The sequence below is a fragment of the Chiloscyllium plagiosum genome, unplaced genomic scaffold (assembly GCF_037043375.1).
Source record: "Chiloscyllium plagiosum isolate Xiang-an unplaced genomic scaffold, Cpla_swu_hap1 HiC_scaffold_10, whole genome shotgun sequence".
Classification (NCBI taxonomy): Eukaryota; Metazoa; Chordata; class Chondrichthyes; order Orectolobiformes; family Hemiscylliidae; genus Chiloscyllium; species Chiloscyllium plagiosum.
In genome coordinates this window covers 79,276,246-79,295,736 of record NW_028270148.1, presented here as the reverse complement: position 1 = coordinate 79,295,736, position 19,491 = coordinate 79,276,246, and the positions used below count along the sequence as shown (strand labels likewise).

The window sequence follows — 19,491 nt, the reverse complement described above, 5'->3', positions numbered from 1 at the left end:
CAAAATTAGTTAGAATAGATTCAAGGACACAATCTGGTTTTCATATCACTGACAACAGTCCACCATCAACAGAGAAAGAAACACCTACTGAGCCCATGCATAAGACATGGGGCGGCACGGTGGCACAGTGGTTAGCACTGTTGCCTCTCAGCGCCAGAGACCTGGGTTCAATTCTTGCCTCAGGCAACTGTCCATATGGAGTTTGCACATTCTCCCCGTGTCTGCGTGGGTTTCCGGTTGCTCCGGTTTCCTCCCACAGTCCAAAAATGTGCAGGTTAGGTGAATTGGCCATGCTAAATTGCCTGTAGTGTTAGGTGCAGGGGTAGATTAGATTAGATTACTTACAGTGTGGAAACAGGCCCTTCAGCCCAACAAGTTCACACCGACCCGCCGAAGCGCAACCCACCCATACCCCTACATTTACCCCTTTAACCTAACATTACGGGCAATTTAGCATGGCCAATTCACCTGACCCGCACATCTTTGTGACTGTGGAAGGAAACCGGAGCACCCGGAGGAAACCCACGCAGACACGGGGAGAACGTGCAAACTCCACACAGTCAGTCGCCTGAGGCGGGAATTGAACCCACCTTTTAATGTGTTAATGTTATATGCAGCTGATAGTCAAATTACTATCCAGTGGGGAGACATTCTCAATAGGATGCAAAATGTAAAGTATAAAATATTCAAGTTTTGAAATAAGTAAATACAGATTACAAGATCACAAGATCACATTCAAAAGATAAAGTTGCAAAACTAGGTTTGGCACATACCTTGGTAAGTTCCATCTAAGATGCTCACTCCATCAATAACAGCTTGAACAAGATTTAGACTACTAGGCCTGAAATAAAAGACAGAGAACAAAATTATAGCTTCTGAACATCCACGCACAAATGTGTGCTGTATGGTCAATTTTATGTGTAACACCCAGCAGGAAGATATGCTATGTTTAAATCATTTAAGGCTTTTGACAACTCACACCATTATTAGTCAGACAATGAGGCATATTTATTAATTGCTTATAGATTAAAGTGCAACAAAGGTAAATTTATCACAGGTTCAAACAAGGTTCAGATTCTTGTGTCAGGTAAGGGGTAAATGTAGGGGTCTGGGTGGGTTGTGCTTCGGCGGGTCGGTGTGGACTTGTTGGGCCGAAGGGCCTGTTTCTACACTGTAAGTAATCTAATCTAATCTAATCTCATGCATGTAACTTTATGCATGGTACATCATATGATATTCAGGTAAGAGATCATCAGAGGTGTCATTTTATTATCTGGTTTGAGTGGATGCACAGGTACTTCAAGGCTCGGCTATCGTGGGGCATATGTGCATTTCCATGCTCAGTTGCAGATACATATGCATTTGGTCACAACCACTAGGGTTAGACATTAACAGCTGAAGGTCCTGACAGGGGTATTCCCAATGCAATTGCTGCGTGCGCGTGCACGCGGGAGGGATGGAGAGAAGACACGCACCTGAGGAGACTGGGCTCACTCAGGGCAGGGGTGATCGACAGGCTCAGTGCCATTGCATTAATGGCTGTATTATAAGTGCTGTTCATCAGTGGGAAAGAATAGGAGGTGAAATTTACAGAGGGGTACAGGAATTGTGTTAATGAAGGGCCTCACTTGTCCTTAGCATAGACAAGGATGATGATACTATTAAGAGCAGAGAGGGGAAAATGTCTCCACAATGTTCAGTTTAAGTTTCTTGATTATTATGTTTCTAGTCTAAGGGGGAAAGGGGATATGGATCTGGTTTCAGAAATGAGTAATGTGGATTCAATGTTAGGTGGAGGACCTTTAAAGTGCAATGTTTATAAGATTGAGAGCTTTTGTTATGAAGAAGAACATGGAATAATCTAGAGTGAAATACTTATTTGGAGATCATCTGTCAAGGGTAAACTGGAATCAAAGATTGGCAGGGAAAAGTAACTAACAATGCCTTTAATGAGTTGTTGGTTTGTATACAGTCTTGGTATCTTCCTATGAGGAAGAAAGGTCGGGCAATTATAATCAGATAATGATGAAAGAGATAGCAAATTAGAGCAGGTAAAGGTAACATAAGACAAATGTGAATAAAAACAAAATGTGAAGGAATTCCAAACATTAACTCTTTTTTGCTCCACAGATGCTATTGGACCTGCTGAGTTTCTCCAGCACTTGGTTTTAATTTCAGATTTCTAGCATCTGCAGTATTTTGCTTTTTTATTACAGATGTTATGTTGACATCCAAATGGAAAACCAACAGAATAAACCAATTAAAACAGAAGGGAAAACAGAAATGAGGAATAAAAGTGGATGAGACTAGACTGACAGCTAATATTAAAGGAAATATGAGGAGGATGTTAGGAGAATACAGGGTGACCTGGACAGGCTAAATGAGTGGACAGATGCATGGCAGATGCAGTTTAATGTGGATAAATGTGTGGTTATCCACTTTGGTGGCAAGAACAGGAAGGCAGATTACTACCCTAAATGGAGTCAAGTTAGGTAAAGGGGCAGTACAACGAGATCTAGGTGTTCTTGTACATCAGTCAATAAAAGCAAGCATGCAGGTACAGCAGGCAGTGAAGAAAGCTAATAGCATGCTGGCCTTCACAACAAGAGGAATTGAGTACATAAGCAAAGAGGTCACTCTGCAGTTGTACAGGGCCCTGGTGAGACCGCACGTGGAATACTGTGCGCAGTTTTGGTCTCCAAATATGGAAAGACATTCTGGCTATTGAGGGAGTGCAGCGTAGGTTCATGAGGTCAAATCCCGGAATGGCGGAACTATCTTACGTTGAAAGATTGGAGCGACTGGGCTTGTATACGCCTGAGTTTAAAAGGCTGAGGGGGATCTGATTGAGACATATAAGGTTATTAAAGGATTGGACACTCTGGAGGCAGGAAGCATGTTTCTGCTGATGGGTGAGTCCCGAACCAGAGGACACAGTTTAAAAATAAGGGGTAGGCCACTTAGAACAGAGTTGAGGAGAAACTTCTTCACCCAGAGAGTGGTGGGTGTATGGAATGCTCTGCCCCAGAAGGCTGTGGAGGCCAAGTCTCTGGATACTTTCAAGAAAGAGTTGGATAGAGTAAGGATAGTGGAATCAAGGGTTATGGGGATAAGGCAGGAACAGGATACTGATTGAGGATGATCAACCATGATCATAATGAATGGAGGTGCTGGCTCGAAGGGCAGAATGGCCTACTCCTGCACCTATTGTCTATTGAAATCCAAAAGTCTTCAAAGGTACATAAATTGCAAAAGGAGAAGCAGGGCCTATTAGATATGAAAAATGTACAGAACAGAGAGCATGGCTGACATATCAAATTGTTGCTTTGCATACATTTTCACCAAAGATGCTGCCAAAATAATTCTGCAGGGATGTAGCAAAGATAATTATTGGGCTAAAGATTGAAAAAGTGGATGCATTAGAAAGGCTGGCTATAAGTTAACAGAACAAGATGGGATGTGTCCTAGATTTCCTAAGGAAACAAGGTGGAAATTACAGAGATACTAACTAAACTTCCATTCCTTCTTCAAATAGGGTGATTACAGAGCACCACAAAATTGCAAATATTCTGCCTTTAACATGTTGCAAAATCAAGCAAGTCTGATCACCTTAAAATTGGCTGTCCAGAATAAAAATGGCAGAATGAGTTTTAAAAAAGGTTTTTACCAGTCAGTGTGCAGTTTTGGACTCCTTAGTGAAGGAAGAATCTAATTACTCTATAACAGGGATTCAACATTACTAAAACAAAAAGCTAGGCTTAAAATATTGTCAACAACACAATACCTTTAGAGGAGCAACTCTGTTGCTTAAATTCCAATGATAATATAAAACAAGACAATTTAATATTATTTTGAACTTTTTTTTTGCAAAAATGAGATAAAGTGATACAAGATTAATGAAAGTTTAAGAACACAAAGAAAAGCCATGAAATCACCATCAAAATGGGTTCAATCAAGATGTTGCGTTGCAGATAGTCCTTAAAGTGCTGTATGTGGGTCCAGAGCTGAAGACTGGACAATAGTCTGAGCAACGAAAGCTCAATTGATTCCTAAGGTGAGGGAGCTGACCTATGAGGAGAGGTTAAGTAAACAAGACCTCGCTCCCCTGAAATTTAGAGGAATGAGGGGTAATCTAATGCCGTGTTTCTAAACAGTAAGATCAGGCTCCTCACAAAAGACTAAATAATTACCCAATTTTGCTTTTTACAATTTAGCAATAAAATTTATTTTCAGCAATATTATTACTTTAATGTTTAATATTCTTGGTTAATATAATATGAAGATGACTATAAATATAAAAAGGGGGTTTGTTTATATCATGGAGAGACCAGAGTCTTTTGGCAAAATGGTGGCACACAAGAGAAGTTCAATCTAACTGATACATGTAATTCTTAAGCATTTGTCTGGTAGGTGCTGAGAAAACATGTCCATGGCTAGGGAATCTAAAACACAACATCATGATCTCAGAACTCCTATGATAGTAAACAAATTTCTTCAAAAAATTATAAGTCTTTGGACACTCCAGAAATGGATATTCAGATTTTGAGGTCTAGCACTCAAAATATACACAGCTAGTAGATGTATGGAAATTAGGATTTGCATTTATTTCATATTGTCAATGATTGTGTGAGAGACAAATATCTAACACAAAATCCCATATGCCTTCTTTAGCACCCTGACTAACCTTAACATTTCAGAAATTGTTTTTAGTGATGGCTTTTTGTGTAAAATATGTCAAAGTAAAAAGGAAAACTGATCACTTTTAACATATTACTTAACTAACTGACTTCAGTCACATACAGATTTGGCAAATCAAATGAGTAACAAATCAAACAGGAGGAATTCCTATAGTGCATACCAGATGGTTTTCCGGACCAACTAGAGAACAGGCTGCCCTAGACTGGATATTGTTTAATGAGAAAGGAATAACTAGTTGTGCGAGGCCCATTGGGATGAGTGACTATAATGTGATGGATTTCCTCATTGAGATGGATAGTGATAGTTTCATAGAGTCATTGAATCTTACAGCACAGCAGCAGGCCCTTCAGCCCACCACATCTATGTCAACCAACAAACACAAAAGTACACTCATCCCATTTACCTGCATTTGGTCCATAGTCTACTCTGCCCTGGCATTTTAAGTATTTGTCTAGATGCTTCTTAAATGTCTCATGAGTATCTACTTGCATCCTGTCAGACAATACATTCCATATTTCTAACACTCTTTGAGTGGAAAGATTTTCTCTCAGACCTCTTCTAAACCATTTGCTCTTTAACTTAAACTTATGCTTTCTAGTCTTAAGACACTTCTGCCATGGGGAAAAGATTCTCTCAATTTTGTATACTTCAATCAGATTCCCTCTCCACCTCCTCTGTCAAAGAAAAACACAGTCCATCCAATCTCTCCTCATAATGGAGACTTTCCAACCAAGGCAACATCATGTTGAATCTCATCTGCACCTTCTCCAGTGCAATCATGTCCTTCTGAGAGTGTGGCAGACCTGCACAGAGTATTTCATCCGTAGCCTAATCAATATTTTATGAAATTGTAACAAGATTTCCTTTTCCTGTATTTTGCACCAGGTTGATGAAGGCAAAAAATCCCATATGCCTTCTTTAGCACCCTAACTGTGCTGACACCTTCAAGGATCTTTGGATTTGTACACCAATGATTATGTGATTGACCAGTGATTGAACACCAGTGATATCATTCCTATATTAGACCTCCCAAACAATCCCAAACACCGATTTTAATGTCATCTGCAAGCTGACAAATTGTACCTTCTACACATATAATAAACGAGGGTCACAGTGAACCTTATGGTACACCACTTGTCACAGACTTTGAATGACAAATCAACTCTGTACCATCACTCTTTGCCTCCTATTTAATTTTGGATCCAGTTTGGCAACTTTCCTTGTATCCCAGGGGCTCTTTCCTTTTGAACCAGCCTTTCAAGTGGCACCCTGCCAAAGGCCTTTCTGAAATTGAAGTAAAACACATCAACTTCACTGCCCTCACCTATATATATTTAGTCACCGTTTCAAAATACTGAGGCATCATAAGTTCTAAGATGCACGTAGAGAACATCTAACAGTACAGCTAAGGAACAGGCCTTCACAGTGTCTGTGTCAATCATTATGCTATTTTAAACAAATCCCATGTCTGCATGTGGTCTGTACTCTTCTATCCCCTGCCTGTCCACATATCAGTCTGAATGCCTCTTCAAAGTATCTGCTTCTACCATTAACCCTTGGAATGTTTTCCATGCACTTATCACATTCTGTATGCCTTGCATATCTCCTTTAAACTTTTCCATCCCGGGAAAAAGACTACCAACTCTATTCACAATTCTCATAATTTTATATGCTTCCACCACGTGGCCCCTCAGCCTCTGACACGCTAGTTACAACAATCCAAGTTTGTCCAACCCCCTCTTATAAGCTATTACACTCCAATCCTGGTAGCATTCTGATAAACCTCTTTTGCACCCTCTCTAAAGCCTCCACATCCCTTCTATAGTGCGGTGATCAGAACTGCACACAATACTCCAAATGTGTTTATATATTTTTATAAATCTGCAATGTGACTTGCCAGCATTTATACTCTATGTCCCAATGGATGAAGGCAAGCATGCCGTAAACCTTCTTTACTACCTTTCAATGTGTGTTGCCACTTTCAGGTACACATGGACCCCAAGATTCTTCTGTCCACCAATCTTCCAAAGGGTCCTGCCATTTCTTTTTGCATTTAACCTCCCAAAACATATCGCTTCACACTTGTCTGGATTAAGCTCTATCTGCCATTTCTTTGCCAAACTTTCCAACTGATCTATGTCCTGCTGTATCCTTTGACAACCTTGCACAGTATCCACAAGTCCACCAATTTTCGTATCATCTGCAAATTTTCTATTCAGACCACCTACATTATCATTTAAGTCATTGATATATATTACTACCAAGAGGTCCCAGCACTGATTATTGCAGAATACCACTGGTCACTGACCTCCAGCCTGAAAAACACCCCTCCACAATTACTCTGTCTCCTACAGGCAAGCTAATTTTGTTTCAAACTTACTAACTCAATAGACTTAATTTTCTTGAGAGGTCTAACATGAGGGTCCTTATCAAATGTTTTAGTAAAGTCCATATAGACTACATCCACAGTCCTACCTTCAATCATCTTCATCACTTCCTCAAACAAATTAACCAAGTTTGTAAGATAAGACCTAGGGGAAACTGTGATGGTATGAGGTGTGAGTTAGTGATGATCAATTGGGGAGCACTACTTGAAGGGATGGAGGTGGATCGGCAATAGCAAACATTCAAAGAGTGCATGGGTGAACTGGAATAATTATTTAACCCCATCTGGTACAAAATGAAAACAGGAAAGGCAGCCAAACCATGACGTATAGTAATAGATCCAGCAAAGAGGTACAAATTTGGGCAGCACGCTGACTCAGTGGTTAGCACTGCTGCCTCACACTGCCAGGGACCCGGGTTTGATCCCAGCCTTAGGTGATTGTCTGTGTGGATTTTGCATGTTCTCCCAGTGTCTGTGTGGGTTTCCTCCGGGTGCTCCAGTTTCGTCCCACAATCCAACAAAATGCAAGTTAGGTAAACTGGCCATGCTAAATTGCCCATTGTGTTCAGGGATGTGTAGGCTAGGTGCATTCGTCAGGGGAAATGTAGAGCTATAGGTGTTGGGGAATGGGTCTGGGTGGGATATTCTTCGGAGGGTTGGTTTGGACTTGTTGGGCCAAATGATCTGTCTCCACAATTCTAAAATTGGCATGCAAAAATAGCACACCAAAAGGAGTGGAAACAGTCTAGAATTCAGCAAAAGACAAAGGGATTGATTAAGAAAGGGAAAATAGAGTGAGAGAGTAAGAATGGCAGTGAATATAAAAACTGACTCCAAGTTCTATAGGTTTGTGAGGAGAAAAAAAAGATTGAAGTCAGAAACAGGAGAGTTTATAATGGTCAACAAAGAAATAGCTAACCTACTAAATACATATTTTGGTCCTGTTTTCACAAAGGAGGTGAGAAATAATATTCCAAAATATTGGGAAACATTGGGTTTAGTGAGAAAGAAGAATGGAAGGAAATTAGCATTAGCAGGGAAACAGTGTTGTGAAAATGGATAGGATTGAAGGCTGTTGAATCTCTAGAGCTTGATAATCTATGTCCCAAAGTACTTAAAGTTGTCCTAGAAGTAGCGGATACATTAATGGTCATCTTCCAAGATTCTGCAGATTCTGGAACAGTTCCTCCAGGTTGGAGAGCTGGCTAATATAACCCTTCAATTTAAGAAGGAAGGGACGGAGAACACGAGGAAGTACAGATCAATCAGCTTGATATGGTAGTGGGAAAATGCTGCAGTTCATTATAAAAAATAAATTAATAGCTACATTTTTGGAAAACAGTGGTAAGATCGGATGGAGTCAGCATTGATTTGCAAAGGAAAATCACATTTTACAAATGTACAAGAATTCTTCGAAGATGCAAGAAGTTGGCAAGGAGAAACCAGTAGTGTGGCTTACTTGGGCTTTCTGAAGGCTTTCAATAAAGTTCAACCGAAGACATTAGTTTGTAAAATTAAAGCACACATGTTTGGGAGAAGTGTATTAAGATGGATAAAAAAAACTGTCGGCAGTCAGGAAACTAAGGATAGGAATGTACAGGCTCTTTTACAAATGTGGGGCAGTGACTAGTAGGACAATGTGGTGCTGGAAAAACACAGCAGGCCAGGCAGCATCCGAGCAGCAGGAGAATCGACGTTTCGAGCATAAGCCCTTCTTCAGGAATGAGGCTGGTGTGCCAAGCGGGCTGAGATAAAAGGTAGGGAGGAGGGAATTTGGGGGAGGGGCACTGGGAATACATTAGGAGGTGAGGGTGAGGGTGATAGGCCGGGAGAGGGGGTGGGCGCAGAGAGGTCGGGAAGAAGATTGCAGGTCAAGAGGGCGGTGCTGAATCTGAGGGTTGGGACTGAGATAAGGTGGGGGGAAGGGAAATGAGGAAGCTGGAGAAATCTACATTCATCCCGAGTGGTTGGAGGGTTCCTAGGTGGAAGATGAGGTGCTCTTCCTCCAGGCATCGTGTGGCCAGGGTCTGGCGATGGAGGAGGCCAAGGACCTGCATGTCATTGGTGGAGTGGGAGGGGGAGCTAAAGTGTTCAGCCACGGGGCGGTTGGGTTGGTTGGTGCGGGTGTCCCAGAGGTATTCCCTGAAACGTTCCGCAAGTAGGCGGCCTATCTCCCCAATGTAGAGGAGACCACACCGGGTGCAGCAGATATAGTAAATGATGTGTGTGGAGGTGCAGGTGAATTTGCGACGGATATAGAAGGATCCATTGGGGCCTTGGAGGGAGGTGAGGGGGGAGGTGTGGGCACAAGTTTTGCACTTCTTGCGGTTGCAGGGGAAGGTGCTGGGAGTGGAGGTTGGGTTGTTGGGGGGTGTGGACCTGACGAGGGAGTCACGGAGGGAGTGGTCGAGACCCCCACACCCCCCACCAAACCAAGCCCTCTTGACCTGCAATCTTCTTCCCGACCTCTCTGCCCCTACCCCCTCTCCGGCCTATCACCCTCACCCTCACCTCCTTCCACCTATTGTATTCCCAGTGCCCCTCCCCCAAATTCCTTCCCCCTACCTTTTATCTCAGCCCGCTTGGCACACCAGCCTCATTCCTGAAGAAGGGCTTATGCTCGAAACGTCGATTCTCCTGCTGCTCGGATGCTGCCTGGCCTGCTGTGTTTTTCCAGCACCACATTTTTCAACTCTGGTACTCCAGCATCTGCAGTCCTCACTTTCTCCCAGTGACTAGTAGGGTACCACAGGGATCAGTTTCAGCACCCCAGCTATTCACAACATATATTAATGATTTGGATGCATGAACTGTGTGTATTTCCAAATTTGCAGATGACACAAAGGTTGGTGGGAGGACAAAGCTGTGAAGAAAATGCAAAGATTTTGGCATTTTGGCCAGTGTGATTTGGCCAAGTGGAATCAGTGGGCAAATGCATGGAGGATGCAGTTTAATCTGGATAAATGTGATCTTAGCTACTTTGGTAGCAAAATAGGAAGGCAGATTATTACCTGAATAGCTATAAATTGAGAGAGGGGAATGTCGCTGAAGGTAAGCAAGCAGTTAAGAAGGCAAACTGTATGAGAGTACAGAAGCAGGAATGTATTGTTGCAATTACATAGGGCCTTATTGGAACCATACATGAAAAACTGTACACAGTTTTAGTCTCTTTATGTAAGGAGGGATGTTCTTGCTATACAGGGAGGAAAGCAAAGCTTTACCAGACTGATTCTTGGGATAGCTGGACTGACGTATGAGGCAAAGTCAAAACATTTAGGATCACATTCGCTAGTGTTCTGAAGAACTGAAGGGCTACCTCATTGAAAACTATAAAATTTTAAGGGTAGCTGCAGGAAGGATACTCCCAGTGACAGGAGAGTCCAAAACCACACAGTCTAACAATATGGGGTGAACCACTCAAGACGAGATGAGGAGAAATTTCATCTCGTGGTGTACTTGCAAAATTCGCTAACACAGAAAGCAGCTGAGACCAAAGCATTTCATGACTTCAAGGAGTTGGGTATAGCACTTGAAGCTAAAGGGATCAAGGATGCATGGGAAAAGCAGGAAGAGGCTATTAAGTTACTTGGCCAAATGGCCTACTCCTGCTACTATTTTCTCTGTTTCTATGTAACATTCCTTGCGGGGCCTGAGTTTCAGTCTGTGTGGATACCACAGCTGTTCTGTCTGGTGGGTGGGGTGAGAGAGGGTGGGGGAGTGGGGGGGATGAAAAGAGGGACATGTTCACATGTCTGTGGTTTGGGAGATCTTTTTATATTAACTTAACAAAATAATATTCCTAGATCACAAGTTAAAAGATTTAATGTATATCTAATCTACGCAAAGAAGAAAACCCAAATAAGATGCAACACAAATACACAAGGTAACATTGTTACATGATTATATTGTATACTAAGAAAGTTAATGAGAATGGGAAAGGCACCCCATGAAAATCAAAAGGAGTCCCCATAAGTCAAAATTATCTGCAAAATAATTTCAAAAGGAACCCCTGGCAAAAGAAATGACCCTGAATCGTTTCCAAACACTGCCAAGACAGAGATGAATAAATTCTTTTTCGGTAATTATAATAAATGGTAATAGCAATACAACTGTTTAGTGTACCAATGGACCAGAAAAAAATAGAAATAAGCAGGCCTACAGCAGTATATTTCCAACGAAAACTGTTCACGTTCAGTTATTTCTTCTGAATCAAAAGAACTGACAGAAGTAACTTCCAAGAGGTTACATATCATAGAATTTTAGACTACAGCAAGGTATTCGACTCATCATGTCTATACCAGGTCCCGAAAGAACTACCCAGCTAGTACCACTCTGCTGTCCTATCCCCGTGGCGCTCTAACTTCATCACTTTCAAATATATATCAACACTGTCCGATGGAATCTGCCTCCATCACTCTCCCTGGCAAAGTATTCCAAATTCTAACAACTCAGAGTAAATAAGTTTCTCTTCATCTCGTTTCTAGCTCTCTTGCTGACAATCCTGAAATTGTGACCCCAAGTTACTGACACAAATCTTGCTTCAAGATTATTTCATCCCCCTTCCAAACAAGACTTTAAAATATTGTTGAATTTTTGAGGCACTCAGGCCAAAGCATCAACATTGCAAGTTACTTTCCACAAAGATTAAATATTTAGACTATTTCCATTTGTATTTCAAAATCTATTGATCCTGTTTGACTCTGCATAAAAACTTATTTTTATTCACTCATAGAACATGGGTGCCACTGGCTAACCAACGTATATTGCCTGTCCACAGCTGCTCGAGAAGATGGTGGTGAGCTGCCTTCTTGAAATGCTACAGTCCATATACTGTAGGTTGATCCACAATTCCCTTAGGGAGGGAATTCAAAGATTTCAACGAAATAACAGTGACGAAATTTCACTGTCTTATTGCATTTGCCTTTTATTTCTAGCAGTATATTTACATCTTTATGTTTTAAGTAAACACAGGGATTCTTTTGCCCTGAAATACCTGTCCACTGCCTTCTTCATTTCACATTGCTAAATAAGTCCACTGTCATAACCATGGAGCTGGGAATGATTCGAACTACCTAAAAAATCAACAAATAACTGATCGCAAACCCTACAATACTGAACTCCACTTCTTTGCTTCAAATATGCCTAGATATTAAAAGAAAAATACTAGGTCACACAACAAATAAAACAGCAAACAACAGAATACCAGTTTACTTAACAAGAAATTTTTTTCCCAGTTCCAAGAACTGAGAAATAAATTAATCCAGCTATACCCATAACAACAAAATCACAACACATACCGAGTGTCTCTGCCAAGAACAACCCGAGCCACTTCCTGCAGATTCACAGACTCTTTGTCGAGAACACTGGTTAAGACAGATTTCAGATCTTGGTCTTCTGCGTTTGCTAGTTGTGTGGCATACGCTTCCCATTCATGAGCAAGCATTTCACCTAAAGGATCAACCAATTTCACTCCATTGTCTTCCTGTAATAGGTAGTAATAATTTAAGACAACATAATGTTATACCAAGATAAAGTTGCCTTTATAGACTGTTTTGCTGATTCAATGGTCATTCACTGACAACATGCACCGAGACCCAAATTGTGGCAGTCAACATTCCATATGTGGATAAAATTCATTCAAGTCTTCAATTGATATACACATAGTAAAAACATGTAAAAAGAGGGACAAAAAAATGCATTTACATATGGAGGCAAAGGAATAGCTGAGGTGCTAAATTAGTACTTTGCATTCACCTTTTACCAAAAAAGATGCTGCTGCCAAGATCATAGAGAGAATTGAGATAATGCGTTGGCTAAAATTTTAAAAAGTTCAAAAGTAGGTATTAGAAAAGCTGGCTACACTTCAAAGTTCATAAAACAATAGTATTGAATCAGCTGCATCCAAGGATACAGAGGGAATTAAGACTGAACTTTGCTGAGGCACTGGCAGGAATTGTCTAATCTTAGATACAGGAGTGGTACCAAAGGATTAGAGACATGGAAACTTATTTGTTCAAAAACAAAATCAGATGCAAGGATTAACCCAGCAACAATAGGAGTTTATGCTCAAAGCCATGGAAATATGATAGTGGAGGACAAAATTAACAATTCCTTGAACAAACATGCATTAACTAATGGAAGCCAGCACATACTTTTTCAGAGAAAATTATGGTCAACTTACTTGAGTTTTTTTGATGAGGTAATGCAAGTTGATGAGATAATGCAGGTTGTCAGATATACATGAATTTTCAAAAGGCATTTGCTAAAGCTGCACACGTAAGATTTGCCAGCAAAATTGAATCTCGGGGAATAAAGGAACAGTGGTAGATTCATTCCTGCTGTTCAATTAACAACTGGATAATTATTTGTGCAGAAAAGATTTACGGGGTTAGGGAACGAGACAGGGAAGTTGGATGAAATTACTTGTTCTTGAAAAGAATTTATAGTAGCCTCCTTCTCTACTTCAACGATTCAATAAAACTGATTTTAAAATTGCTTTATTGCTACACAAGTACCTACTTTTAGTATAAAATCACTTCCTTATGAATAAAAATGTACCTTAAAGATCTTGTAGTCATTTCAGTTCCACTTTGTGCATAGCAAGAGAAACTTTACCTTACTTGTCAGGAACTGATTTTCTGTAACAAGCCTATTTTTGTCACTTGTAAATTTTGGCTCCAGTACGTATATGTCCTTCCTCCAAGTATTGTAAGCATATTGTAAATAGTTGCACTCCCATCAATGATCCTGCGGAACTCTAGAGGTTACGAATTGCCAACCTGAAAAATAAGTCCTTTTTCCACACCCTGTTTCCTGCCCATTGGCCAGTTCTCCATCCATACCAATATACTACATCCAACACTGTGGTCTCTTATAACTTTAGTGAGGTGCCTTGTTAAACTATTTCTGGAAGTCAAAATGGTTGAGACTTCCTGGAAATCTCTAATAGAAAAATTAGACATGATTTCCCTTTCTTGAAGCCACTCTGACTCTGCTTGATTAAATTACGGTTTCCCGAATGTTCTGGTATTACTTCCTTCAAAAGAAAATTAAATGTAGTAATCTCTGGATTACTCTCAAGGTGGCATGGTGGCTCAGTGATTAGCACTGCTGCCTCTCAGAGCCAAGGACCCCGGGTTCAATTCCACAACTGTTTGTGTGGAGTTTGCAAGTTCTCCCTGGGTCTGTGTGGGTTTCCAATTTCCTCCCACAGTCCAAAGATGTGCAAATTAGGTGGACTGGCCATGCTAAGTTGCCCCATAATGCCCGGGGATGTGTAGGTTAGGTCTGTCAGGGGGATGGGCGTGGGTGGGTTGCTCTTCAGTAGGTTGGTGTGGACTTGCTGGGCCAAATGCCCTGTTTGTGGGGATCCTACATCTGATCTTGTGCCTCTAATTGAGGAACTCCAGGATGTGAGCACAAAAATTGTGGCTGACACACCACAGGAGTACTGATACGGTACAGCATTGCACAGATGTTGTCCATCAGCACAGGCATTAAATCAAGACTCCATTCTACCTGTTGTGGTTCTGTTCACCGAGCTGGGAATTTGTGTTGCAGACATTTCGTCCCCTGTCTAGGTGACATCTTCAGTGCTTGGGAACCTCCTGTGAAGCACTTCTGTGATGTTTCCTCCGGCATTTATAGTGGTTTGTCTCTGCCACTTCCGGTTGTTAGTTCCAGCTGTCCGTTGCAGTGTCGGTATATTGGGTCCAGGTCGATGTGCTTATTGATTGAATCTGTGGATGAGTGCCATGCCTCTAGGCATTCCCTGGATGTTCTCTGTTTGGCTTGTCCTATAATAGTAGTGTTGTCCCAGTCGAACTCATGTTGTTTGTCATCTGCGTGCGTGGCTACGAAGGATAGCTGGTCGAGTCATTTCGTGGCTAGTTGGTGCTCATGGATGTGGATCGTTAGCTGTCTTCCTGTTTGTCCTATGTCGTGTTTTGTGCAGTCCTTGCATGGGATTTTGTACACTACATTGGTTTTGGTCATGCTGGGTATCGGGTCCTTCGTTCTGGTGAGCCCACACCAACCCTCCAAACAGCAAACCACCCAGACCCATTCCCCTACAATTCAAAACAATTCAACATGGCCAATTCACCCAACCTGCACATCTTTGGATCGTGGGAGGAAACTGGAGCACCCGGAGGAAACCCACGCAGACATGGGGAGAATGTGCAAACTCCACACAGACAGTTGCCTGAGGTGGGAATTGAACCCAGGTCTCTGGCCCTGTGAGGCAGCAGTGCTAACCATCGTGCCCATGTGTCGAAGTTAAAGCACGACAATACAAGAGAGGATTTATAGATACCAATACAGAAAATGCTGGAAGTCCTCAGGTCAGACTGCATCTACAAAGACAGCAGCAAGAATCCATAAAGCAGAAAGAGGAGAAACGAGCCATGAAAAATCATAAAACAGCAACAGTAAACAGAGAGCATTGAGAGATTACATGGCAACATGAGGAAAGAGGGTGAGAGCAGGAAAAGACCATAACAAAACATAATATGTGATAGGGCTACAAGAGACCATAAAGCAACGCAAGGACAGAGAGCAAGAGGCGATCATAAAGCAGCTAGATTCACAGCGGACTTGGGGATCATCAAACTGTGATGTCACATGGAATCAGGCAACTGGTTAGTGGGTATTTTCTCCTTTATCTTTTGAAACATAGTTAATTTATGAGTAAATGTTAGGCTTTATTAACAGCAAGATTTAATAACTGTAGTAAAATTTATTTAAATTACTAAAACGTATTAATTATAGATTAAGAAAAATAAATTCATTAACACATAATAAAAATGCAGAGCAGGTCACATGTCACATAAGAATTGATGAATGCTATCATGATCCAACACAACCATTTCCGCAATATATATCCGTGGTTTGAGGGGCTATGGCTCAATGTCAATAAGCTAGAGGCCAAGCTACAGACACAGCTTAGAGGCACAACATCATGGAGGCATTAAATAAATTCCTCTAGAAGGCTATCATATTGCTCAGGATAAATTTATCGGACTAGGGAAATGGTAGGTACAGGCGGATATGACCACAACTAAGGCATTAAGTAGATCGAGAAGATAGAGTGGAGAAGCTAAAGTCCTTAGAATTGTCCAAAAACTATAAGTTCTTGCAGCCTGTATGGATGAGCGTGAAGGCTGGAAGTTGGATGAATGATCTAATCATGGCACCCTGATAAAAAAAAATTCAAGTATGAGACTAGATTATGGTTGAGAGTTAGACACAGTTCTCTGCAGTTATGAACAAGAGTTCAGAAGGCTGTGCTGCCTGCTGGGTTCGAAGATTCACAATATCTGCTCAAGGCTGGAGAAGAATTTGAAGTACAAGGACAGAGAATCTAGCTGTTGCAGCCAACATAGATTGGACTAGGAAAGGGATTCTGTCAAGGAAATATCAGCTGCAAGAGACTACATTAAAGCACAGAACTTTAAGGCAATATTTTTTAGATTATTACCTGAGTCAGTAGCAAACTAATTTAGATAAAATAAGATTAGCGAGATGAACGCTTGGCTCAAAGACTGAGAAGGTTGAATGCGTTGACTCATGGGGACCAGTGAAAGTAGCTGAGAACAGTACTGTTGGGACAGATTTCACCTGAATTGTACTCAGACTAGAATTCTGGCAAGTCATATAATAAGGAAAAAGTGTGGACTGCAGATATTGAAGAGTCAGAGTCGAAAAGCATGGCACTAAAAAAGCACAGCAAGTCAGGAAGTATCCAAAGAACAGGAGAGTCAGTTCTTCGGGCATAAACCCTTCACCAGGAATTTTCATATAACGAGCAGAGCAGAGAGGGCTTTAAACTAAACAGTTGGGGGAAATAATCATGTGACAGAAAATCTGTTAAATCGAAGGGAAACAAGAAGGTAATACAGCGCAGTAGCAATTTGAATAACAGTTGGAAGGGACAAAGCATGCTTGCTGATTTAAGAATCCACGAGTAGAAATAGCCAGAGATTACACGAATGTTAAAAAGTCAGAATTAAAGGCTCTATATCTGAATGTGTGCAGCATTCATAACAAAATGGATGGACTGACAGCTCAAATAGAAATGCATACAGACACCTGGCTGCAGCAAGATGACCAAAGCTAGAACTTCAATATTGAAGACATTTTGATATCATGGAAAGACATGAAACTAGGAAAACAATGGTGACATTGCTCTGCAAGTTAAGAATATCCTTCCATACAATAGTGAAAGATGAACTTAGCTCAAAATAAAATGTAAAATCAGTTTGAGTAGAGATAAGAAAAGGAAGATAAGGCATCATTTGTGGGACTACTCTATACTCTGCCTAACAGGAGCTACACTGTAGGGCAAACAATAGAGGAAAACAAAATGAGGTGTGTAATGTATAACGAAAGTACATTAATCATTAACCTCAAAATAAAGGTGCTTCTAGGCTACAGCGATCATTCCTGGTCGAATTTCACACTGAGTTATAAGGGTCTAATACTGACCTTTTAATTTTAAATCTAAATAAACATAACTACCAAAGTATGAAGAGAGATTGTTGAAGTGAACAGGTTTGATAGGTCAGACAGCAAATGTACAATGGCAAACTTTTAAGGAGTTATTTAATCATTTTCAGGAAGATTTGTCTCAGTGAGAAATAAATAATCTTAAAGAGACTGCTGATCATGACCAGAGGCCATGTACAGTAGACAGCATACATGGTTACCCTGGGCCAGGAAGAGGTATATTGTGAATTTCTGAAATGGAACAGATGATGTTGGAAAAAGCCAATTCTGGTCTCCTGGGTATAGGAAAGATAATCATACAGCATGGAAACAGAACGGTCGGTCGAACCTATCCATGCCAATCAGATATCTTAAATTAATCTAATCCCATTTGCTGGCAATTGGCCCATATCCCTCTAAACTCTTCCTATTCATATACCCATCCAGATGTCTTTTAAATATCCTCAACTGTACAAGCCTCCACCACTTCCCATAGCATCTCATTCCATACTTGCACCACTCTCTGTGTGAAAAAGCTACCCCTTAAGTTCCTTCTAAATCTTTCTTCTCTCACTTTAAACGTATGTCCTCAAGTTTTGCTCTCTATTCTGAACAAACTACAAACCACAAAAATAAGTACTTTATGCTCTATCTCCCTCCAGATAATTCACCCTTCCTGGGGGAAAGATATTGGCTATTTATCCTACCCATGCCCCTCATGATTTTATAAACTTCTGAAAGGTCACCCCTCAGCCTTCGACATGCGAAGGAAAATAGCTCCAGCCTATTTAAACTCCCCCAATAGCTCAAACCATCCAACCTTGGCTACATCTTCTTCTGGACGTAGTCTAGAACAAGAAGCGGAATTTAATAGTAAGAAGACTTTTTTTTCCCAGTGTTGTTAGTATTTACAATTATGTTCCCTAGAGAGCAGACAAGGCCAAGTCATTAAATTTATTCAAGATGAGTTAAATAGAAATTTGATCAACAAGGGTAACAAGGATAATAGGGGCGAGACAAAAGACAGGAGAGTGGAGTTGAAACCACAATCATGATCTTATTAAATGGAAGCACAGGTTCAAAAGGGCCAACTGGTCAATTCTTGCTTCAAAGTTGTGTTCAAGTATTTGTTGTGGAACCATCAAACATGTTAGAACGTCAGAAACATTAGAAAAGGCATAGTGTAACATCAGTATTTTTCTGTCCTTCATCTCAGTCCATTCATAAATTAATTTCCTTTTGAATCTTACTTCTGGATTATGGGATGCTGTGACCATCACACCAATAGTTGATTTGGTTTTCTTGGACCTCAACACTGCCAGCAAACCCATGCGATACATCACATGATCCAGCTGTTCAGCCCTTGCACGAAATCCTGCTGTTCCATAATGAAGGACCAGTCCAACAGGTTTAGGATGTTGTCCAGAAACGTTATGAAAACAAGCCATATCTATTAAAAAGAAAATCACGTTTTAGTAATAAGGAAAGATTGTGAGGTTGCACAATCTGATCATCTCCAAAGCCCATTCCAGGAATGTGCAATAACTTTATCAGAACTCTATTCATGTTATTAAAGAATGACATGACTAGATTAAGTTTGTCAATACTGTTCATATTAATCAGAATCACAAGTGGCAGAAGCAGAGCTGGGTGCACTGAGCATAACACAGGAGTTAAAGCAGAGGTCAGAGGTACCTCAAAGACTCACTTGTGGCAACCGCAAACCTGGATTGAGTCTGAACGCAATAACCAAGATCAACTCATGGCAAGAGTACCCAGTGAAATAACTAACATATAGAGCAATTTCACAACCAGAGATAGAATTAATTGGTGAGCAACTGTGTTTCAAGTTTCCTTCCATGTCTTTATTCTTTTATTGTATATCTAAGGAACGATATACTAGCATTTGAGGCAATCCAGAG

The 19,491-nt window shown here is 40.8% G+C and overlaps 1 protein-coding gene across 4 annotated transcripts in view; it reads right to left on the bottom strand.

Annotated features, from left to right (window-relative positions):
- pgm3 (phosphoglucomutase 3) overlaps positions 1–19,491 on the bottom strand; it is a 153,006-nt gene that overhangs the window by 110,876 nt on the left and 22,639 nt on the right. For 3 of the 4 annotated variants that reach the window (XM_043696211.2, XM_087991497.1, XM_043696208.2), the window contains 3 exons: positions 18,820–19,019; positions 12,382–12,566; positions 774–841 (listed from right to left, as the gene is read on the bottom strand). In XM_043696211.2, coding sequence (XP_043552146.1) covers positions 774–841; positions 12,382–12,566; positions 18,820–19,017 — 451 coding nt within the window. In that variant the 5' untranslated portion in view covers positions 19,018–19,019. The remainder of the gene's footprint in view (positions 1–773; positions 842–12,381; positions 12,567–18,819; positions 19,020–19,491) is intronic. The other variant, XM_043696212.2, reaches the window with a different exon arrangement.